Source organism: Schistocerca americana, chromosome 8 (genome assembly GCF_021461395.2).
Source record: "Schistocerca americana isolate TAMUIC-IGC-003095 chromosome 8, iqSchAmer2.1, whole genome shotgun sequence".
Taxonomy (NCBI): domain Eukaryota; kingdom Metazoa; phylum Arthropoda; class Insecta; order Orthoptera; family Acrididae; genus Schistocerca; species Schistocerca americana.
The window spans coordinates 194,981,157-195,006,635 of record NC_060126.1 but is presented as its reverse complement, the minus strand read 5'-3'; the positions used below and the strand labels follow the sequence as shown (position 1 = coordinate 195,006,635).

Here is a 25,479-nt window from a genome sequence, read left to right as displayed (position 1 = left end):
CACGAAGTTCAGAAACTAGCATCGAAGGAAATCAGAAGGGAAAAACGAGCATACGACAATAACAGACTAAAAGAAATTGAGGAAGATTTCAAAAGAAATAACACAAGAAATTTTTACAGAACTTTCAAAGAAAATATTAAGGGCTATCAACCCCCTAGCCTTTGCTTCCGAAGAACAGATGGATCCCTGGAAACAAACACAAAAGAAAACTGTAAAATTCTCAAACATTACTTTGATAAATTTCTTAATTGCAAAAAAACCTACAGGAAAATTAACATTCCAAACGACCACATCTAATGCCGATTCTGATCCACCCACAATAGAAGAGATAGAGGAAATCATAAAACAAATGAAAAATAACAGAGCTGCCGGAGAAGATGGTATTATCGCCGAGATCTGGAAACTCCAAGATGAAAACATCACCAAAAAAATCCATAAGATTATCTCCGAAATTTGGATCACAGAGAAAGTGCCAGAGGAATGGAAATGTGCATTGATCCATCCGTTACATAAAAAGGGTGATAAGTCAGATCCAAACAATTACAGAGGCATTTCGCTAGTACCAGTTACATACAAAATTTTCTCTAAGGTGCTATTAAACAGACTAGAACCACAAGCAGATCTGCAAATTGGGGAATACCAGGCAGGCTTCAGAAAAGGGAGATCATGCATCGAACAGATCTGGAACTTGAGAACACTTTTGAAAGTCAGACAGGCAAGAAACACTGTAGTTACCTTTGTGGACTTTAAAAAAGCATATGATTCCATAGACAGACAGACACTCTTTGACGTACTGGAAGAATATGGTATCGACAGAAAAACCAGGGCACTTATACAACAGACGCTTACAGACACTACCTCCAAGATTAAGTTCATGGGAGAAATTTCGGAACCCTTCCACATACACACAGGTGTCCGACAAGGAGACGGGCTCTCACCAATCCTGTTCAACATGGTGTTAGACAAAATTATCAAGCAGTGGGAGGAACAAGTTAAAGGAATACAGCTGGGAAGAACACGTGAAACCAAAACAATCATAAAATGTCTGGCATTTGCAGATGATATAGCCATACTCAGCAATAATACACAGGAGGCAAAGGAAGCACTGGAATGCTTGCATGAAATAGCTGCCAAAACAGGTCTGCAGGTATCTTACAAGAAGACACAATATATGGAACGACAGACCAACAATGTACACACCATGCATACGGTATATGGATCCGTAGAAAGAGTCGAAAAATTTAAGTATTTAGGGGAGTACATACAAATGGGAGGATCAAACAAGGCGGCTAACATGGAACGAACGAAGAAACTCCAGAAGGCATACAAACTCACATGGTCACATTATAATAAGAAAAGCATATCGAGGCAGGCCAAACTTAGGCACTACAAAACAGTTGTATTACCAGAAGCATTGTACGCGTCAGAAACAACCACAATTGGAGCATCAGGCATCATAGACACAGAAAAAATAGAACGCAAAATTCTCAGAAAAATATTTGGACCAATTCACAGAGATGGCATATGGATGAAGCGACCTACCAAAGAGCTGTACCAGCACACTGACAGACTAACAGACGCGATCAGAAAACGCAGATTAACTTTCTATGGGCACATACAGAGAATGGACAACAACCGACTTACAAAGAAAATTTTTGATGTAGTAAACAGCTCAAGCAAGAAAACAAATTGGTATCATGAAATAGACGAAGACTTAAGGCAGATAGGGATCAACAGGCAAATGATAGGAGACAGGAAATACTTCAGAAACAAAGTTAGGAGCGCAAAATTTATTGTAAAGGAGAGAAAGAAGAAAGGAACATTATGGACAGAGCAAAGGAAACAGGAGCACAGCCAAAGGATGAAGAGATTTTGGGAAGAGAAGAGGAAGAAAGGAAAGAAGTGAAAATTGTGTCATCATGTGATTTTCGAATTCAAACACTGTCCATAAGGGCAACAATGAAATGAATATATATATATATATAAAAAAAAAGAAAGATGATGAAACTTACCAAACAAAAGCGCTGGCAGGTCGATAGACACACTAACAAACACAAACATACACACAAAATTCTAGCTTTCGCAACCAATGGTTGCCTCGTCAGGAAAGAGGGAAGGAGAAGGAAAGACAAAAGGATATGGGTTTTAAGGGAGAGGGTAAGGAGTCATTCCAATCCCAGGAGTGGAAAGACTTACCTTAGGGGGAAAAAAGGACAGGTAAGTCTTTCCGCTCCCGGGATTGGAATGACTCCTTACCCTCTCCCTTAAAACCCATATCCTTTTGTCTTTCCTTCTCCTTCCCTCTTTCCTGACGAGGCAACCATTGGTTGCGAAAGCTAGAATTTTGTGTGTATGTTTGTGTTTGTTAGTGTGTCTATCGACCTGCCAGCGCTTTTGTTTGGTAAGTTTCATCATCTTTCTTTTTAGATATATTTTTCCCACGTGGAATGTTTCCCTCTATTATATATATATATATATATCCTAAAAGCAAATGTATATTAAAAATGAAAGCAAATGTATATTAAATGTGCTCTATCTCAGAAACCATTCAGAACAGGGCATATGCCCACATGGCATTTTTGCTTCAATTAATTGTTCCTGTCATATCCCTGGATACTGACCATTTCTCCTGGGATGTCCTGTATCAAAATATATGTAGACCAGTAACATTATTTGTAAGGTCCAGTAACCCATTCTGTTCTGAATATGATAGATTTAGCTGATAACTCCCTCGAATTACCGTTACGCACACAATAAAAGTGTTTTGTGGTAATCAGTAAACCTTTCAGGCTATATCAGCACAACAGATTATCTACTGGTCCTGCAAGTGATCCTGAAATACTATTTTAGATTTGTGTAACTATTAATGCCATCTTTGAACAGATACATGAATTAACTTGCATGGTATTTTGACTACCTTCCATTTTCAATTTAACTGTGCTGGTATCACACACTGCTCATAATAACCAGGACATTAAGACTATGTTTTTAACTTTGGTCATGAAAGGAGCAATGGAGCAATGTGTGAACAGTACGTTTTGTTTTAAATTGGGTAAAAGTGCCACAGTCTGAGAAATGAAGCATAGAAGATAATCCACATCCAAGTGCATAATTGACAGCGAGTCAAAGAAAATGTTCAAAAAGTGACTGAAATTCTGTGAAACGATCATGGTGCATCTATCAGCTTAATTTGCTCACTGGAGTCCTAAAACAACTGTACACCAAATTATAACTGAAAATTTGTTGAAGAAGTTCTATTGTTGCTTTGTGCACCACTCACACAGTGACTATCAAGAAGACTGCAGTGTTGAACAATGCAGAGACATGAAAAGATCAGCCGCTAGATCTGCATCGTAACAGCTGACAAAACATAATATTTTCAGTACAAGCTACTTACAAAGCACCAAAGCTTGGAATAGAAAGGTCCAGTATCTTTAAAAGCGAAAAGTGTGCATGCGGACTTGCAGAAAAGCTGTTTCAAGGCACTCCTCACCATTTTCTTTCATTCAAAAGGAATTACCAATAAAAAATTCGCTCCAGACAGTAAAATGGTGAATGCAAATCACTAACTGAATGTTTTAAATCATTTTGGGGGAGGATGCACCCACGGACCATGGACCTTGCCACTGGTGGGGAGGCTTGCATGTCCCTGCAATACAGATAGCCATACCATATGTGCAATCAAAATGGAGGGATATCTGTTGAGAGGCAAGACAAACATGAGGTTCCTAAAGTGGGACAACAGCCTTTTCAGTAGTTGCAGGGGCCACAGTCTGGATGATTGACTGATCAGTCCTTGAAACATCAACCAAAACAGCCTTGCTGTTCTGGTGCTGCGAACAGCTGAAAGCAAGGGCACACTACAGCTGTAATTTTTCCCAAGGGAATGCAGCTCTACTGTATGGTTAAATGATGGCATCATCTTGGGTAAAATATTCCAGTAGTGAAATAGTACCCCATTTGGATCTCCATGTGGGGACTTCTAAGAAGGATGTTGTTACCAGGAGAAACAAAACTGGTGTTCCACAGACAAGAGTGTGAAATGTCAGATCCTTAACTGGTCAGGTAGATTAGAAAATTTAAAAAGGGAAATGGGTAGGCTAAAGTTAGGTATAGTGAGAATTTTGGAAGTTCGATGCCAGGAGGAAAGGAACTTCTGGTCAAGTGAATACAGGGTTATAAATACAAAGTCAAACAGGGGTAATGCAGGTGTATGTTTAATAACGAATAATAAAACGGGAATGTGGATAAGCTACTATGAATAGCATAGTGAATGCATTTTGTAGTCAAGATAGACACAAAGACCACCCCCACCACAGTAGCACAAGTTTATACACCAATTAGTTTTGCAGATGATGAAGTGGTTACAAAACAAATTATTCAGATAGTCAAGGGAGATGAAAATTCAATAGTGATGTGGGGGACTGAAAGTCAGTAGCGGGCAAAAGAAGAGATGGAAAAATAGTAGGTGAATATGGACTGGGGAAAGGAAAGAAAGAGAAAGCCGCCTGGTAGAATTTTGCACAAAATGTAATTTAATCATCATTAACACTTGGTTTAAGAATCATGAAAGAAGGTTGTATACGTGGAAGAGACGTAGTGACACCTGAAGGTTTAGCACTGATTATATAATGGTAAGACAGAGATTTCACAGCCTCATTTTAAACTGTAAGATATCTGAAGAGGCAGATGTGGATTCTGACCACAAGTTATTTGTTATGAACTGCATATTAAAACTGAAGAAATTCAAAAAATGTAGAAAATTAAGGAGTAGGATATGGATAAATTGAAAGAACCTGGTTGTTGAGAGACTCAGAGGGAGCATTAGACAACAGATGACTAGAACAGGGTAAAGGAATACAGTAGAGACGAACGGGTAGTTGGGAGAGATGAAATAGTGAAGGCAGTGGAGGAGACATAGTTAAAAAGACAAAAAATCTAAAGATCAAAGTCTAAAAAGTGAGAGTGACAGGAAGTTCAAAACGGCTAAACAGGAATGGCTAGAGAACAAATGTAAGGATTTAGAAGCATGTATCACTAGGGTAAAGACACATTCATTCTCCAGGAAAATTAAAAGTGGCCTTTGGAAAAAGGAGAACCACCTGGATGAATATCAGGAACTCAGATGGAAAAGCAGTCCGAAGCAAAGAAAGAAATGTGGAAGGTGGAAGGAGTACAAAGAGAGCCTGTGCAAGGGAGATGTACATGAGGGCAGTATTACAGAAATGGAAAAGGATGTAGATGATAAGATAGGAGACATGATACTGCGAGAAAACTTTGACACCTCACTGAAAGACCTAAGTTAAAACAAGGACACAGGCATAGAGAACATTTCGTTAGAACTACTGACAGCCTTGGGAGAACCAGCCAGGACAAAACTCTTCCATCTCGTGAGCGAGATGTATGAAATACGCAAAATACTCTCAGATTTTAAAAAAGATATAATAATTCTAATTCCAAAGAAAGCAGGTACTGAGAGGTATGAATGTTGTCGAACCATTAGTTACTTACTTTCATGTTCCATGGTTCATTTTTCACCATTGTTGGACTGCCATCTCAATGTGCTTATTGTATCTGTGAGACACTCTCCCGCTATTTTGAAATTACAGAAAACAAGCTGCCCTTCTTTAAACCTTTTTGATGTCCGTTGTCAGTCCTTTTGGTCTCATCTCAGCATTTCTTCATAGTAACTATACCTTTTCTTCACTCTCTTTTAGTTTTCTATATTTCGTTTTCTGACTTATCTCCCCCCCCCCCTCCCCCCCATCTACCACATATGATGCACTTAGTTTTCCATTTTTATTAACTCATGTACAATGGTTTGCAGTAATCTCTGTCTTGCGCATTACCCTCTCTTCCACCTGCAAACTCTCAGGTTCTCAAATCTTGTCTGGTGCAGTCCCCAGCAGTCAGTCTTTCCTTCTCAGCCTGTCCAGTATGTAGTCTCCCATGACCTGGGGATCTGGGCGATCTTTCCAAACTGTCCCCATTTCCTAAATCTCACCAGTCCTTTTCCTTCACCCCTCTTCCTTCTCCTTCAACTCTCCTTCCAAAAGGAGCCTCTGGCTCTGAAAGTCTGCAAATTTAAATACTTTAATATGCATGCTCTCCTGCTGCCGCTTGTTGGGTAGTATCCAGCTATATCCCTTTTAATTTGCTTGATATAAAACTCTCAATGGTTGTAAATACTATTTCTCTGAATCCAAGCCACATTTGTTTGACACATACATAATTAGTATGGAAGGAATAGAGACTAGGAAGGTGTCAATTTTCACTCTCCTTTTTAAACTGACTTATTGTGTATTTATTTCTAGTGGATTTTTACGTCACGGTATTCAATCTCCCTAGACATTGTGGTCTCTAATTTCTGTGACCATCCTGATGCTCTATCTGCATAGGATAGTTTGTTTTAAAGATGTCTAGTATTTATCACAACTATATACACTTCATTTGGGCTCCTGAATCATTTGTTCAAAATGATTTTCAGAGAAAGCATTTATTACAATTTCAGACAATGCTTTATGTCTACCACTGACTTCAAACAAGTACACTATCTGTGAAATTTAACACTGCAGAACACAAAGTTTTTCTGCAACAAGATTCCAAGGATTATCTAACTGGTCCTCAGCTAGGCATATTCACACTTATCCATTGATAACAGAGTTCCAAAAGTTTGAAGTCTGGGTCACAATTTTTGTTTTGTATTTCATCATATGGCCAGTAGAATTACAGTGTTCTGCGATAGTGGATTTGATGTCTTGGAGGAGGTGAGTATTTCATTGGTGCTCCATGATGCACTGCTAAACATCGTGTGTCGTTTGACATATATATATGATTTGCAACACTGACACTTTCGTGTCATTTGTATGTTTGTTGTGCTCTTTGTATGTGCTGAGAGGAATATCCATTTTCTACAAACACAGTTTGGAGGTGCTCCAATTCCAAATGCAGGTTTTTGACATCTGAGATGGTATGGGTTTGGTGAATACCAACTGTTTGTGCTGGATAGTGGCAACTAGTTGGTACACTTGGACAATTCACATTTTGAAAGTTCACTGAACTAGTTACCACTATCTGGCACAAACAATGATCATTTTGGAGGTCTTGTCAGATGCCGGCAACCTGCAAGTGGAACTGAAACACCTTCAATTTGCGTTCCTAGAAAATAGATATTCATCTCAGCATATATAGAGATCTCTGCAAACATCAAAACAAGAAAGTAGATTGAATCTCAACACTTTTGTTCAGGAGTGCATTGTGGAACACCAGATACATACTTGTCCCCTCCAGGATAGCAAATCCGCTATGACAGAATGCTGTAATTCAACCGACCTAGTTACTTTTGATTAGATAGTGTATTTTTTCCAACACATTGAGGGTACACTGAAGCAGCCAGCAACCGTATGTATATGAGTCGAGTATCTATTCAAATTGACACAAGCTATGCAAAATAATCCCAACTGAATATCACATTTTCACTGTAGCTATAACCAGTGTTTAATTGTTGTATCGAGGGCACCCTGAAGCGAGTTCCCTCCACTGTAAATATTAGTTCTGAAATACAGGTGAATTGTATTGAACATTACTGAATTGTTTGTGAATGTTTGTTTGCTTGTGTTCACTTCCATTCATTCTGGTGTAAACGAGGCATAACGCTCGAATCTTGCTCTTTAGCCCTAGTGAAGTTTACAGGATGTGTAATGTATAGTTGGCAAAGAAGAAGATATTCTCATATTCTCCAGGTTTTCTCCAACATAGTTCGCTAGATGAATCTTTTACTTACTTATTCCAGAATCCTATTAGATAGCAAAAGGAGTTTACTCTGTCCATAATGTAAAACAAACTTATTTTATTTAAATGTTTCAGGAAAGTTTCAAGTTGTTGTGGTCTTCAGTACAAAGACTGGTTTGATGCAGCTCTCCACACCAGTTCATTCCCTTCAAGTCTCTCAATTTCTGCACAAATGTTGCAACTGACATCCACTTGAATCTGCTTTTTGTAGTTAATCTCTGCTCTCCCTGTACAATTTTTATTCCCTCCATTACTAATCTAACTATTCCTTGATGCTTCAGGAGGTGTTCAGTTCAACTGACAACACATGTTTAGCTTTACACTTTGAGAAGTAAGTGCAAGTGACGGGCACAGGAAGCATTGTAATACAAAATCTTTTATTCTCTTTTGTGGAGTTACAGTGTCTTCACAATAAACAGAGATGCTTTCACAAAATTGTCTACACAAGTAGTACTTGGGTTTTCAGTTCCCAAAGGATGGAAGTCTACAGTCCATGTGTTTGGTTCAAACCTGTTCAACAAATTATTAAAAACACATTTGGTGCAGCGGTGTGTTTTCACATCAGTTTCAGAAAATATGCCAAAGTATCATGAGAATGCCCAACTTCACAGCCTATGTGTGAGTTTAAAAGCTGAGCTGTAAGTTTCAATTGAACATCTGAATGCCTATCAACATCGCAAAGCTTATCTATTTGGTGACTGGTTGCCTTTAATCACACAACTTCTTGTACGAAAATTCTGCATACAGTGTGTAAACTTTTAGATGGTAGACCTCTCCCTAGTCCTGAATCGGCAGAAGTCGGTAAACGTCAGGAGGCTTCGGTATGCACGCAGTTTCGACTGCTGCCAACATTATGTAGCTGACTGTGTTGTACAAGGTAGCCATTGTCGTCTGCTTTGTTATTGTTTTGCGCTGTACTGTTCTGCGTGTTTTTATTGTGCAGTGGTGCGAAACATTATCAAAATGAATGAAGAGGCAGTTGCTTTTATTTTAACACGTTTGCGAAACTTGTTGCGAATAGTGTTAGTAGTGAAGAAATAATAGAACAAAACGCCATGCCTGATGCGGCACTTTTTCACGCATCTCGATGATTACCATGTCATATCTCCTGAATTATATGTCGTAAAGAGACATAAATTTGCTGGCGCATTTACTGATATATGTGGATACTGTATGCGAAATATGTTGCGATTAGAGTTAATAGTAACGAAATAATACATTAAAACGTCATGCCTACTGCGGCAGATTTACGGTATGCTGAGAAAATGTAGTAAGCGACAACCTTTTTTCCTTTCATTATTTTGTGGGGGCTGTCAGCGAAAAAAATTTTCGTAAAGGTTTGAAATTGTATGTAACGTTTGTCGCTAATCGCTAAGTGCTCTCATTCTCAAATAGTGGATGCATAAATCTGGGTATTTTTCCCGCGGTGGCATCTCATTGTTTATGACGTCATATCTCCTCAAGAATGTGTGTTATTTCTTTTTTTTTTTTTCGGGTAGGAACCTTCGTGGGCGTACGGAGAACGAATCACCAAAATTTCATCGCAATCGGATGAATGGTTTCTTAGGGGGAAAAAAGGGGTATACACTCGCACACATACACACACATATCCATCCGCACATACACAGACACAAGCAGACATTTGTAAAATTTGCCTTTTACAAATGTCTGCTTGTGTCTGTGTATGTGCGGATGGATGTGTGTGTGTGTGTGTGTGTGTGTGTGTGTGTGTGTGTGTGTGTGTGTGTGTGTGTGTGTGTGCGCGAGTGTATACCCGTCCTTTTTTCCCTCAAGGTAAGTATTTCCGCTCCTGGGATTGGAATGCCTCCTTACCCTCTCCCTTAAAACCCACATCCTTTCGTCTTTCCCTCTCTTTCCCTCTTTCCTGATGAGGCAACAGTTCGTTGCGAAAGCTTGAATTTCGTGGGTATGTTTGTGTTTGTGTGTCTATCGACCTGCCAACACTTTCGTTCGGTAAGTCACATCATCTGTGTTTTTTTATATACATACATATAATAAAGGGAAACATTCCACGTGGGAAAAATATATCTGAAAACACAGATGATACAGAAATTAGAGCCCACAATGTCTAGGGAAATTGAATACCGTGACATAAAAATCCACTAGAAATAAATACACAATAAGTCAGTTTAAAAAGGAGAGTGAAAATTGACACCTTCCTAGTCTCTATTCCTTCCATACTAATTATGTATGTGTCAAACAAATGTGGCTTGGATTCAGAGAAATAGTATTTACAACCATTGAGAGTTTTATATCAAGCAAATTAAAAGGGATATAGCTGGATACTACCCAACAAGCGGCAGCAGGAGAGCATGCATATTAAAGTATTTAAATTTGCAGACTTTCAGAGCCAGAGGCTCCTTTTGGAAGGAGAGTTGAAGGAGAAGGAAGAGGGGTGAAGGAAAAGGACTGGTGAGATTTAGGAAATGGGGACAGTTTGGAAAGATCGCCCAGATCCCCAGGTCATTGGAGACTACATACAGGACAGGCTGAGAAGGAAAGACTGACTGCTGGGTACTGCACCAGACAAGATTTGAGAACCTGAGAGTTTGCAGGTGGAAGAGAGGGTAATGCGCAAGACAGAGATTGCTGCAAACCATTGTACATGAGTTAATAAAAATGGAAAACTAAGTGCATCATATGTGGTAGATGGTGGGGAGGGGGGGGGGGGGGAGATAAGTCAGAAAACGAAATATAGAAAACTAAAAGAGAGTGAAGAAAAGGTATAGTTACTATGAAGAAATGCTGAGATGAGACCAAAAGGACTGACAACGGACATCAAAAAGGTTTAAAGAAGGGCAGCTTGTTTTCTGTAATTTCAAAATAGCGGGAGAGTGTCTCACAGATACAATAAGCACATTGAGATGGCAGTCCAACAATGGTGAAAAATGAACCATGGAACATGAAAGTAAGTAACTAATGGTTCGACAACATTCATACCTCTCAGTACCTGCTTTCTTTGGAATTAGAATTATTATATCTTTTTTAAAATCTGAGAGTATTTTGCGTATTTCATACATCTCGCTCACGAGATGGAAGAGTTTTGTCCTGGCTGGTTCTCCCAAGGCTGTCAGTAGTTCTAACGAAATGTTCTCTATGCCCGTGTCCTTGTTTTAACTTAGGTCTTTCAGTGAGGTGTCAAAGTTTTCTCGCAGTATCATGTCTCCTATCTTATCATCTACATCCTTTTCCATTTCTGTAATACTGCCCTCATGTACATCTCCCTTGCACAGGCTCTCTTTGTACTCCTTCCACCTTCCACATTTCTTTCTTTGCTTCGGACTGCTTTTCCATCTGAGTTCCTGATATTCATCCAGGTGGTTCTCCTTTTTCCAAAGGCCACTTTTAATTTTCCTGGAGAATGAATGTGTCTTTACCCTAGAGATACATGCTTCTAAATCCTTACATTTGTTCTCTAGCCATTCCTGTTTAGCCGTTTTGAACTTCCTGTCACTCTCACTTTTTAGACTTTGATCTTTAGATTTTTTGTCTTTTTAACTATGTCTCCTCCACTGCCTTCACTATTTCATCTCTCCCAACTACCCGTTCGTCTCTACTGTATTCCTTTACCCTGTTCTAGTGAAGGGTGAACTAGAAAGTAACTGGAGATCTGGTATGAAAAAAGGCGAAAAAGTGTTAGTTAAGTTGATCCTGTGGTGAACTTGGGTTGGTAGACAGCGATGTGCATGAAGGTTAGGTGGTTGTGTTGCCGCTAAAACACGTTAAAGGACAGAGAAATTCGGGAAAATTTCGAAAAAACGTGTAAATGTATTAAAAGGAGTGGTGGTGTGGTGAATGATTACGAAAATGGGGCTAACAATTGTAATAATGACGTTAAAACCTGTGGGGAGCGGCTAAAAATGATCAGTGATGCACGAAAAACGGACGTGGAAGTAAAGTGAAAGTTATTAGAACTAGCCGAAATGGTTGTTTAATACGTGAAAGCAGCTGTTATTGAACTAGAAATGGTGGATTTTATAGGAGCAGTAGTGTTGAAAGCGGAAAATAAAAATTTTTTTGGTTATGGTTTGGAAGTGGGTTATGTATTATTGAGTATATATAGGCAGGATAAAATTGTATTACGGTAAAAAGAGGAAGGTGAATACAAAGTGAGACTACTGGTAAAATCAGAAAGAGAAAATAAAGAGAAAATAAGATGACAGGAAAGATTTCGGAATGCAACAGCGACAATAACAAACGTAATTGTTGGGTTCAAATTAATGATATGGTTATAATAGAGGGAAACATTCCACATAGGAAAAATATATCTAAAAACAAAGATGATGTGACTTACCAAATAAAAGTGCTGGCAGGTCGACAGACACACAAACAAACAAACACAAACAAACAAACACAAACATACACACAAAATTCAAGCTTTCGCAACAAACTGTTGCCTCATCAGGAAAGAGGGAAGGAGAGGGAAAGACGAAAGGATGTGGGTTTTAAGGGAGAGGGTAAGGAGTCATTCCAATTCCGGGAGCGGAAAGACTTACCTTAGGGGGAAAAAAGGATGGGTATACACTCGCGCACACACACACATATCCATCCACACATATACAGACACAAGCAGACATATTTAAAGACAAAGAGTTTGGGCAGAGATGTCAGTCGAGGCAGCCGAAACCTCTGTCCTATCCAAAGGCCTCACCTTCGGCCCCACTCCCAGATTCAACCAAACAGCCCTCGTCAAAGATTTACTGTCCTACACTCGTACTCTCTGCTGGAAGTATCACTTTGCCAGGAAGAAAAATGATCCTAATCCAACCCCTAATGATCCAACTCCCCAAGACACTATCCAAATTGAACCCTGCCTGGAACAGTTCCATCCTCTGTCAAAGCGGGACCCACTTCCTCTTCCTCAAAATCACCCTCTCCAAACCTTCCCGGAATTTCTGACTTCCAGCCTTGCCTCTCAATCCTTCTTATAAAACCTTAATCCTACTCCCAACATCACCACTGCTGAAGCCCAGGCTATCCGTGATCTGAAGGCTGAGCGGTCCATCGTCATTCTTCCGGCGGACAAGGGTTCCACGACCATGGTACTTGATCGTCGGGAGTATGTGGCTGAGGGACTGTGTCAGCTTTCAGACAACACCACATACAAAGTTTGCCAAGGTAATCCCATTCCTGATGTCCAGGCGGAGCTTCAAGGAATCCTCAGAACCTTAGGCCCCCTACAAAACCTTTCACCTGATTCCATCAACCTCCTGACCCCACCGACACCCCGCACCCCTACCTTCTACCTTCTTCCTAAAATTCACAAACCCAATCATACCGGCCGCCCCATTGTAGCTGGTTACCAAGCCCCCACAGAACGTATCTATGCCTACGTAGATCAACACCTTCAACCCATTACGTGCAGTCTCCCATCCTTCATCAAAGACACCAACCACTTTCTCGAACGCCTGGAATCCTTACCCAATCCGTTACCCCCAGAAACCATCCTTGTAACCATTGATGCCACTTCCTTATACACAAATATCCCGCACGTCCAGGGCCTCGCTGCGATGGAGCACTTCCTTTCACGCCGATCACCTGCCACCCTACCTAAAACCTCTTTCCTCATTACCTTAGCCAGCTTCATCCTGACCCACAACTTCTTCACTTTTGAAGGCCAGACATACCAACAATTAAAGGGAACAGCCATGAGTACCAGGATGACCCCTTCGTACGCCAACCAATTCATGGGTCGCTTAGAGGAAGCCTTCTTGGTTACCCAGGCCTGCCAACCCAAACTTTAATACAGATTTATTGATGACATCATCATTATCTGGACTCACAGTGAAGAAGAACTCCAGAATTTCCTCTCCAACCTCAACTCCTTTGGTTCCATCAGATTCACCTGGTCCTACTCCAAATCCCATGCCACTTTCCTTGATGTTGACCTCCACCTGTCCAATGGCCAGCTTCATACGTCCGTCCACATCAAACCCACCAACAAGCAACTGTACCTCCATTACGATAGCTGCCACCCATTCCACATCAAACGGTCCCTTCCCTACAGCCTAGGTCTTCGTGGCAAACGAATCTGCTCCAGTCCGGAATCCCTGAAGCATTACACCAACAACCTGACAACAGCTTTCGCATCCCGCAACTACCCTCCCGACCTGGTACAGAAGCAAATAACCAGAGCCACTTCCTCATCCTCTAAAACCCAGAACCTCCCACAGAAGAACCACAAAAGTGCCCCACTTGTGACAGGATACTTTCCGGGACTGGATCAGATTCTGAATGTGGCTCTCCAGCAGGGATACGACTTCCTCAAATCCTGCCCTGAAATGAGATCCATACTTCATGAAATCCTCCCCACTCCACCAAGAGTGTCTCTCCGCCGTCCACCTAACCTTCGTAACCTCTTAGTTCATCCCTATAAAATCCCCAAACCACCTTTCCTACCCTCTGGCTCCTACCCTTGTAACCGCCCCCGGTGTAAAACCTGTCCCATGCACCCTCCCACCACCACCTACTCCAGTCCTGTAACCCGGAAGGTGTACACAATCAAAGGCAGAGCCACGTGTGAAAGCACCCACGTGATCTACCAACTGACCTGCCTACACTGTGACGCATTCTATGTGGGAATGACCAGCAACAAACTGTCCATTCGCATGAATGGACACAGGCAGACAGTGTTTGTTGGTAATGAGTATCACCCTGTGGCTAAACATGCCTTGGTGCATGGCCAGCACATCTTGGCACAGCGTTACACTGTCCGGGTTATCTGGATACTTCCCACTAACACCAACCTATCCGAACTCCGGAGATGGGAACTTGCTCTTCAATATATCCTCTCTTCCCGTTATCCGCCAGGCCTCAATCTCCGCTAATTTCAAGTTGCCGCCACTCATACCTCACCTGTCATTCAACAACATCTTTGCCTCTGCACTTCTGCCTCGACTGACATCTCTGCCCAAACTCTTTGTCTTTAAATATGTCTGCTTGTGCTGTATATGTGTGGATGGATATGTGTGTGTGTGCGAGTGTATACCCGTCCTTTTTTCCCCCCTAAGGTAAGTCTTTCCGCTCCCAGGATTGGAATGACTCCTTACCCTCTCCCTTAAAACCCACATCCTTTCGTCTTTCCCTCTCCTTCCCTCTTTCCTGATGAGGCAACAGTTTATTGCGAAAGCTTGAATTTTGTGTGTATGTTTGTGTTTGTTTGTGTGTCTGTCGACCTGCCAGCACTTTCATTTGGTAAGTCACATCATCTTTGTTTTTTTTTTATATATATATATATATATATATATATATATATATATATATATATATATGATGAAACTTACCAAACAAAAGCGCTGGCAGGTCGATAGACACACAAACAAACACACAAAATTCTAGCTTTCGCAACCAATTTTTCCCACGTGGAATGTTTCCCTCTATTATATATATATATATATATATATATATATATATATATGGATGGATATGTGTGTGTGTGCGCGAGTGTATACCTGTCCTTTTTCCCCCCTAAGGTAAGTCTTTCCGCTCCCGGGATTGGAATGACTCCTTACCCTCTCCCTTAAAACCCACTTCCTTTCGTCTTCCCCCCTCCTTCCCTCTTTCCTGATGAGGCAACAGTTTGTTGCGAAAGCTTGAATTTTGTGTGTATGTTTGTGTTTGTTTGTGTGTCTATCGACCTGCCAGCGCTTTCGTTCGGTAAGTCACCTCATCTTTGTTTTTTTATATATATATATATATATATATATATATATATATATATATATATAGAGAGAGAGAGAGAGAGAGAGAGAGAGAGAGAGAGAGAGAGATATATATATATATATATAAACATTCCACGCGGGAAAAATATATCTAAAAACAAAGATGATGCGACTTACCATACGAAAGCACTGGCAGGTCGATAGATACACATACATACACACAAAATTCAAGCTTTCGCAAACAATGGTTGCTTCGTCAGGAAAGAGGGAAGGAGAGGGAAAGATGAAGGGATGTGGGTTTTAAGGGAGAGGGTAAGGAGTCATTCCAATCCCGGGAGCGGAAAGACTTACCTTAGGGGGAAAAAGGACAGGTATACACTCTCACACACACACATATCCATCCGCACATACACAGACACAAGCAGACATATATTTTAATGTACATGACGATTTCAGTTTCGTTTACGAACAACATTTAAAGTGAGTTTTACTTCCAAGCCTTTCATCTGCTTTCGTGTATGCATGACGCGCAATTTGTAGTGCCAGCACTGCAACTGGTAGGCGTGCCTTGTCCCCCCCCCCCCCCCCCCCCCTCAACGGCTCCTTTCCCGTCGCCAGCCAATGCTTGCTTCCTCCTCTCCCCGCACTCCCCTCACAACTTTGCCGTCTTACAGTTAACACACTGTAAATTGTCCTGTCTTATACACATCCTAGACAAACATACAAAACAATACCATGACATTACATAATTTACAGGAGGGACTCTCAGCATATTTTCTTATTTGTACAGGACAGTCTGCTCTGACTGTGGCACATTGGGAATGCACAGAACACCGAAACTGCCCTATATTTAGTGGCTGACTAGTTTTGTGCTTTGCCCATTATCACAAGCCATCTATTACAGACAAAAGCATTTGTTATAATTAGATGCATAGAATGTGAATCATAAAGATCTCAGTGATGAAATGATTCATATGTTAACTACTTACATATTTGTGTTTAATATATAGTTGATGTGCACAATATATCACACATAAATGTATCTCATACCTATGTTAGAAGATGTCACAGTTATGCTTATACCTTACAGTTTTATGTTAATGCTGTGCATAATACATAAATTTTTTTCATAATTGTGGCACATTTATTATTAAGCATTATGAGATCCACATGACAACAGTATTGTATATACAATGGTGAATTTTTTCTTGTTGGATTACACTTTATGTCTCACTGGATTATTTATTCTAGGTGTTGTAATTCTGACTGATGTAGATACAAAGAATTTTGTTATAAGGTCTCATATAATCTCTGATATATTCAGTACTCAGTGATTGTATTAGTATCACTATTTTCAGTGCGTGACAGTGTTTCATCACATCATGGTTACATAATAAATTTTCATTTCCTTTCCAACACTATTTAAGAGAAAGCATACTGTTTCAATCATTTTTCAATGGAATCCATAGACGATAATATTGTTTCCAGTGTATAGTTTGCAGTCTCATATTTTGTGAGTGATTAAGGTAGGATGGAGGGCAATTCATATGCTGATTATGGTGCTGTTGAAGGTTTCTGTGAATCATTTTTGGTTGTGTATTTAGTGATTAATGCAGAATGGAGTGCCTTTCACATACCAATTCATGTGCTTTCAAAATTTTCCATGAACTGTTTGCTGCACAATTCTGTTTATTCATTTAGTATGTGTTCTGGGTGCTTAGTAATATGAATGAAGATCTGTATTTCTTCTAAAATTAGCCTTTGGAGACATTATGCAAAATAGCAAGACTTCTGTCAGTACTTTCAGTGGAGTGTTTTGTTCTCTCTGAGATATGTGCTGAAAGCTGAAAGGTTATTTTCACTTGAGTTTGTGTGTTCACTATATCCCATTTTAAATATTCTACCTGTTACTATCAGTTAGCTACATCACAGCATTCATACATGAAAACAGTAGAAGAAGGTGCCTTAAATGCCACATGCAATAAAAAGGAGAAAGAGAGAAAGAAATGTTAGAGAGAGAAAGAAAAACAATGTCATTACTCACAGCATTTCCATATCCTGCCAAGGTGGTGTTGGTTCTTCTTGTAACTTCAGAAGCTTTGATGAAGTTCTTTCACTCCTGGTCTTCAAATCCTGCAGCAATACATCGTGTAGTGTTTCCACTCGCGATTTTATTTGCTCAAAACCCCTGGACCAACGATGCATTACTGAGCCAATAACTAAATTAAGCAAAAAAAAAAAAAAAAAAAAAAATATTTAGCTAGTTATCAATTTATCATTTTGTCTCATTAAATACTAGAACAGAAGCCTGGTGTTGCCCAGGTATTTACTTATAGCTGTGCATCCACTCCTGTACCATGCAATGTCTGGCCTTCTGCTTAATGCTCATGATATCATATCTCCTGAACTGTATGTCGTACATTGATATAATTTTGTAGGTACTTTCAGTGGCATATGTGAATACAGTCTGCACAATGTGTTGCAAATGGAATTAATACCAATTAAGGAATAAATTTAAACATCATGCACAAAGTGGCAGTTTTTCACGCATCTCATTGTTTATGACAGCATATACCCTGAACTGTGTGTTGTATAATGATATAATTTCACTTAAATTAAGTGGTGTGTGTGCATACTGCCTGCAAAAGTGTCATGAATACAGTTAGAAGTAATAAATTATAAAATCATGCCTTATGCAGTACTTTTACTGCATGAGCAGTTAAAAAGTAGTAAGCGATAAAAATTTTCCTTTCTTCATTTTGTTGGGATTGCCAGCGAGAAAAAATTTCGTAAAAATTTGAAATTAATTGTCACTAACTACCCTCATTCTCAAATATTAGATGAATGAAGTCTGGGCGTTCACGCATTGCAGTCTATGCTTTCATTTCATCCCCACCCCTTTGATATATAGGTGGTTCTTCGACCCGCCACCAGCAATTTTCACCTGACAGTAAGGTATATGCGTACCGAATTTGGTTGAAATCGGCCCAGTGGTTTAGGAGTAGTATGGAAAACACATACATTTCTATAATTAATGACTACAATCTCCTCCTTTCATTATATGAATGGTGTCTTCATCAAACACAGAGAAAATGTTGGTCGCTTCACTAATTTTTATTTATTACTATTACTTCAGAACAATTTCAGCAATAATGTAGGAAAAACGTCAGTTATCAAACAGTATAGCAAATTAGTGTGAATTTTCAACACTTCCTCCACATACCTATCACAGTTTCAAAGGCCTTTGGGTTAACTACTGGATTGCACTGTCAGAATTTTGCAATAATTCAGTTTTGGACTTCTTAGAAAAAGGTGTTGGGGGGCGGGGGTTAAGGACATGTGATAGCTGTCATAGTTTGAAGTGCCAGTTTGCACAAGCTGGCAACATGATGTGGCAGTTTGTAAAGTGTATCTAATACGTGAACATTGTACTACTGATTTAGTGCGAAAGTAATTTTTTTTAATATTGTAGTCTGTCTGAATCTCAATTTATACAATTATCTGACACTATAGTTATAGCAGTTTGGCTACAAAAATTTTGTGCCACAGATCTTGGTTGGTTGCCATCTCTGCTCAAGAGTTCGTAGCATTTGAGTCTTCAGTAATGTGAACTATCCATCTCACTCAAGCAAGAGCTCAGCTACGGAAATGCAGTCTTCATGCTGTTAGTGTAGTTGCACTTCCCAACATCACAGGAAATATCTGGAAACTTTCCAGAATGAGATTTTCACTCAGCAGCGGAGTGTGAGCTGATATGGAACTTCCTGGCAGATTAAAACTGTGTGCCGGACCGAGACTCGAACTCGGGACCTTTGCCTTTCGCGGGCAAGTGCTCTACCAAGGTAGGTCCCAAGTTCAAGTCATGGTCCGGCACACAGTTTTAATCTGCCAGGAAGTTTCATATCAGAGCACATTCCGCTGCAGAGTGAAAATCTCATTCTGGAAACATCCCCAAGATTGTGTGGCTACGCCATGTCTCCGCAATATCCTTTCTTTCAGGAGTGCTAGTTCTGCAAGATTCGCAGGAGAGCTTCTGTAAAGTTTGGGAGGTAGGAGATGAGGTACTGTCAGAAGTAAAGCTGTGACGATGGGGCGTGAGTGTCTTATCACAACATTAATTCAATAGCTAGGTGTCTGCTTTGGGAATACCATGCTATTATGCAACAAAAGCCTCTGAATAGATCTGAAGGGACTGTTAATGACTTACACTCGTCTCATCATTTTGGGACCAACTGACAGAGGAAAAATTACAAAAGTAATGATCAGACTAAGTACCACAAGTAGTAGCAGGCAGGTACAGTATGGGCACTCACTGTGATGCAAATGAAATACCTGTGTGCAACCTTCTAGGACATTATTTTCGGTTATTCCACATTATATGTTGGTTAAATTCAAAGATAAGAATATAACTGCAATAAGCAAAAGCAATACTTTTTAGGTGGAACTAATTATTAACAACACATGGTGCATTTGAAAATACAAAAGATAATATGTTCAGCCTAATCGTTGCAAAATTGACAGTCAGGGCTTTTTACCGTCTACCACTTCAAATACTGGACTCTTGATATGAACTTGACTCTAAATACACACTTCTCACAGTTTCCGTTTACACAACTAGTACTAACAGCAAAATGTTCCTTTAAGAGAAAACATCCTTTACAAACTATCATATCTACATATATATCTATATTTACACTCAACAAGCCATCTTATGATGTGTAGTGGAGGGTACTTCTGGTACTACTATAGGATCACCTTCCCTGCTTCATGTGTGAATACTTGCTTGCTTGCTTACAGGTGGACACTACAGTCATGGCAAAATCTTGACCCCCTTTGTAGCCTGCCTCCATTCTTCGTTGCCCCCTGCTTTCCTTCTCCAGTTCCTGATTCCCATTACTTTGAGGTCCTCCTCCATATCTTCAAGACAACTTTTTCTGGATCTTCCTCTTCTCCTTCTCCCTTTAAGGTTTCCTACAAACACTTTCTAAACACTTTCAGTTTCTAGCATTCTCTGCACATGTCTAGCCCACCTTATTCTTCCTTGCTCACTTTTCACTACAATATTCATCTGTCCTTAAAGCGTCTTTAGTTCTGCATTTGTCCTTATTCTCCAGCTTCCTTGCTCTCTCACTAGCCCAAATACCTTTCTCAGAATTTCTTTTCCCATCTCAATAACCAGCCTTCCTCTCTTGTGGCCATAACTGAGCCTTCCGATCCATACATTGCTATAGGTCTAAATATAGTCAAATATACTTGGATTTTTGTATTCCTACTAACATTTCTGGACTTGAATACATTCTGCGAGGATTAACATCGGTTTGCACTTGCTACCCTTTCTTGAATTTCTGCTATTGTTCTGCTATCTTCTGTCATTATCGAATCAAGGTATTTAAACATTTCCTCTCTTTGGTACTCTTTTCCCGTTTATCTTTATTGAAATCTTTCTTCTACCACACAAGAATATCCCTTCATCATATACTTTGTTTTACCTATATTAACTTACAGTCTCAAAGAACACAACATGTTAGCAATATCTTTGACACTTATTATTTTTGCCTTCATTGAGCTATGTATAAGAAAGAGAGTACTGTGATGGCCTGTATTTTCTCTGTATGTGTTTCCCCAGTGCAATCATTCCCTGTCCTTTCCATCGTATTTGTTGTAATGCAGCTATTTTCACTCAATACATACCCATTTCTCCTCTAATTTCTTGCAGTATGTCAGGTCTCTTAAGTGTTCTCACTTCCAAGTGGTAATCATGATATCTGTTTTCCATCTTGTTAATATTTTTCTTTGCCCTATCGTGTAATCCATGTCCTTCCGAGGCCAATGTGTGGTATCTGCAACAATTCCACTCTATGAGGTGCATTTGTTAGCCCCATGCCCAACCCCCAATCTGGAGATCCAGGATTTTCTCTTTGGTTTACTCCACTGAGGAGGTTGACTTCCCTTTGCCTATAGAGCCCTCTCTGCTCTATGTGAGAAATTCGTCTAGCGTTGAGGCCTGTCCAGCTTGGGTGACCCTGCCAGCAGCTAGCTAGCATCAGCATAGCCTTGACTTCGCTGGAGCATGCTGTGACTCATGGGAAGGTCCATTGGTGAATGATAGTTGGTAAATCTCCGTACCAGGTCCAATTTCTTGGATTTTCTCGTTATCATCAATCCATGAGACATACGCAGGAAGTCGTAATAATAATACTGCCTCTTCCCAGAATGTACGCTTATGGAAGTTTAATACTAAACCTCTCCACGATACACTATGCCCCTCTTGTAGTGTCTGCCACTACAGTTTGTTGAGCATCTCCATAACACTCTCATGCTGACTCAACTATCCATGACAAAACATGTCATCTTTGCAAGATGTCTAGCATAGTCTTCATCCTGCAGTGTTTCTTCATCTTCAAGCTTCATCTTGGTATTCCTTTTAGCACTTCTTCTTCTTTGGTAACTTGAAGAGTGAATCTTTCAGCTTCATGCACCCATTGTCTGTCACACGCAAGCAACTGATCTTCCGCATTAGAGTCACATTTTATGCCTAAATTTCTCAGGACTTCCAACCCTCCTATCACTCCATCATTGAAACATATCACTGCATCTAGTACACCAACTTTTAATGTATTTAGTTCTACAAAAACATTCTTGGGTAATCTTTCCCATATGCAATAGTTGAAACTTCCATTTGTATTCTGAGTGCCCCCATGAAGACATTTACTAAGCAAAGCAGGGTCACTCAGGTCTCTAAAAATTGGCTTTATTTCGTTCGTAATAGGCTCAGGAAGAGAATGATTATGATGGTATATTTGATCACTTCCTTTTGCTTTTTGGTAATCACACCAAGAATCTGCTCCTATGGGCAAAGTCTGTGATTAGGGTGGTCATCTGTGTACAACTTATGAAAGGAGGTGACCCATACATCATTTATCATTGCTGTAACATCATTCAGAGGTGCAGTTCATCTAATGGCCAGTCCATAATAACTGTGAAGAAGGTCTATTTCCATTTCTGTCAATCTGCCTCGGCCGGACAGAGATTTTCCATCAGATAGCAACTTTGGTTGGTTGGTTGGTTTGGGGGATTAAAGGGACCAGACTGCTATGGTCATCGGTCCCTTTTTCCAAAACTTAAAAACACCCACACAGAATAAAAGCGAAGAAGGAAAAGTTGACAGACGACACAGGACAAGACAGACTCAGACAGAGAACAGACAAAAAATGGTTCAAATGGCTCTGAGCACTATGGGACTTAACATCTATGGTCATCAGTCCCCTAGAACTTAGAACTACTTAAACCTAACTGACCTAAGGACATCACACAACACCCAGCCATCATGAGGCAGAGAAAATCCCTGACCCCTCCGGGAATCGAACCCGGGAACCCGGGCGTGGGTAGCGAGAACGCTACCGCACGACCACGAGATGCGGGCAGAGAATAGACAAAACGAATTAAAATCACACAGAGTGTGACAGTGGTTGGCCGACCATTGAGACAAAAAAGGAAAAGACAACCGCCGAAAGAAAAAACACACTAAAAACTCAGACTAAAATCGATGGCCAAAGGCCAAAATCAATACAAAAGGACAAACACTTAGATTACGTGATAAGAGCCCCCTGCCCGAATAAAACGCAAAACTAAGCCTGCCTTAGCATTGTTATCAGTTAAAAGGGCAGGGAGCGTATCAGGCAGTGCAAACGTCTGCCAGAGCACAGCTAAAAGTGGACAGGCCAACAAAATGTGGACCACTGTTAATGCCGACCCGCAGCGGCATAGAGGGGGGTCCTCACGGCGCAATAAGTGGGCGTGCGCCATCCGTGTGTGCCCAATGCGCAGTCGGCAGAGGACGACAGACTCCTTTGCGAGAGACTCGCAAGGAGGAGCGCCACACAGTCGTTGTCTCCTTGATAGCACGAAGTTTATTGGGTGTGGTCAGATCGCGCCATTCAGCGTCCCAAAGCGTGAAAACTTTGGGGCGTAAGACAGCTCGCAAATCAGTCTCCGGGAGGCCAATGTCCAGAGATGGTTTACTGGTGGCCTCTTTCGCCAGGCAGTTAACATTTTCATTGCCGGGTATCCCAACATGGCCTGGGGTCCACACAAAGGCCACACAGCGGCCGCAATGGGCAAGAGCATGGAGGTACTCCTGGACAGCCATCACCAGATGAGAGCGAGGGAAACACTGGTCAATAGCTCATAAACTGCTCAGGGAGTCGCTACAGATAACGAAGGACTCACCTGAGCAGGAGCGGATATACTCTAGGGCACAAAAGATGGCGACCAGCTCAGCAGTGAAAACGCTGCAGCCAGCCAGCAAGGAATGTTGTTCGTAGTGGTCCCCTAGAGTCAGAGCATAACCGACACGACCAGCAACCATCTAACTGTCAGTATAAACAACGCCAGCGCCCTGATACATGGCAAGGATGGATAGAAAGCAGCGGCGGAAGGCCTCCGGAGGGACTAAGTCCTTCGGGCCCTGTGCCAATCTGAGCCGAAGGCAAGGGCGGGGCGCGCACCACGGGGGTGTATACAGAGGGGCCAGGAAAGGAGGTGGAAGAGGGAAAACCTCAACCCCCGAGAGAAGCTCTCTGACTCGGAGCACGATCGTACAACCTGACCGGGGCCGACGTTCTGGGAGATGGACGACCGACCGTGGGAACAGAAGACGATAATTTGGATACCCGGGCAAGCTAAAAACATGGGCAGCATAAGCGGCCAGTAAACGTTGGCGCCGTGACTGCAGTGGAGGGACACCTGCCTCCACAAGTAAGCTGTTCACAGGGCTGGTCCGGAAAGCACCAGTGGCAAGGCGCATATCGCTGTGAAGGATTGGGTCCAGCACCCGCAATGCAGAGGGGGATGATGAACCATAAGCCAGGCTCCCATAATCCAGACGGGACTGGATCAACACCTGGTAGAGCCATAAGAGGGTAGATCGGTCGGTGCCCCAGCTGGTGTGGCTTACGCGTCGCAGAGCATTTAGATGCCGCTAACACATCTATTTAAGCTGCCGAATATGAGGCAGCCAAGTCAACCGGGCATCAAAAACCACTCCCAAAAACCTATGTGTCTCCACCACAGCAAGAAGTTCGCCGGCAAGATAAAGCCGCAGCTCCGGGTGAACAGTGCGTCGCTGGCAGAAATGCATAACGCAGGTCTTGGCTGCCGAAAACTGGAAGCCATGCGCTACAGCCCAAGACTGCGTCTTGCGGATAGTGTCCTGCAGCTGACGTTCAGCAGCTGCAATGCCACCAATAGAGCTATAGTAAAGGCAGAAGTCATTAGCATACAAGGATGCGGTGGGAACGTCTCACTGCCAGAGCGAGCCCGTTAATTGCTATTAAAAACAGGCAGACACTTAAAATAGATCCCTGAGGCACCCCGTTCTCCTGAACTTGGGAGGAACTATGAGAGGCTGCAATTTGCATGCGGAAGGTTCGATGCAACAGAAAATTTCGGGTGAAATTCGGCAGTGGACCCCGAAGACCCCAACCATGAAGCGTATAGAGGATGTGATGGCACCATGTCGTATCGTACGCCTTCCGCATGTCGAAAAAGACAGTGACGAGGTGCTGACGACGGGCAAAGGCTGTATGGATGGCTGACTCCAGGATCACCAGATTGTCGGCGGCAGAGCAGCCTTTACGGAACCCACCCTGAGATGGAGCCAGAAGGCCCCGAGACTCCAGTACCCAACTCAACCGCCAGCTCACCATCCGTTCAAGCAACTTGCAAAGAATGTTGGTGAGGCTAATGGGGCAGTCGCTGTCCACCTCCAAAGGGTTCTTGCCAGGTTTCAAAACGGGGATAACAATGCTTTCCCGCCATTGAGAAGGAAACTCATTGTCCATGGCTGAGAAAGGCTTGAAGGTACTGGGGAGGCAGTTTATGCCACTGGTTCACTTGCTGCCACCGATTCAGTACCCGTGCGAGTGACATCCATTGCGTCCGAGGGTCTGGTGAGATCCAGGTCTTGAGCAGACGCCAGAATCTCGACCTCATACTCAGACGCGGA

The 25,479-nt window shown here is 41.5% G+C and overlaps 1 protein-coding gene across 5 annotated transcripts in view; it reads right to left on the bottom strand.

Moving 5' to 3' along the window:
- Positions 1–25,479, bottom strand: part of LOC124544656 (inhibitor of nuclear factor kappa-B kinase subunit alpha) — a 177,210-nt gene that overhangs the window by 37,211 nt on the left and 114,520 nt on the right. For all 5 annotated transcript variants that reach the window (XM_047123274.1, XM_047123270.1, XM_047123273.1 and 2 more), the window contains one exon: positions 17,518–17,692. In XM_047123274.1, the coding sequence (XP_046979230.1) occupies positions 17,518–17,692 (175 nt within the window). The remainder of the gene's footprint in view (positions 1–17,517; positions 17,693–25,479) is intronic.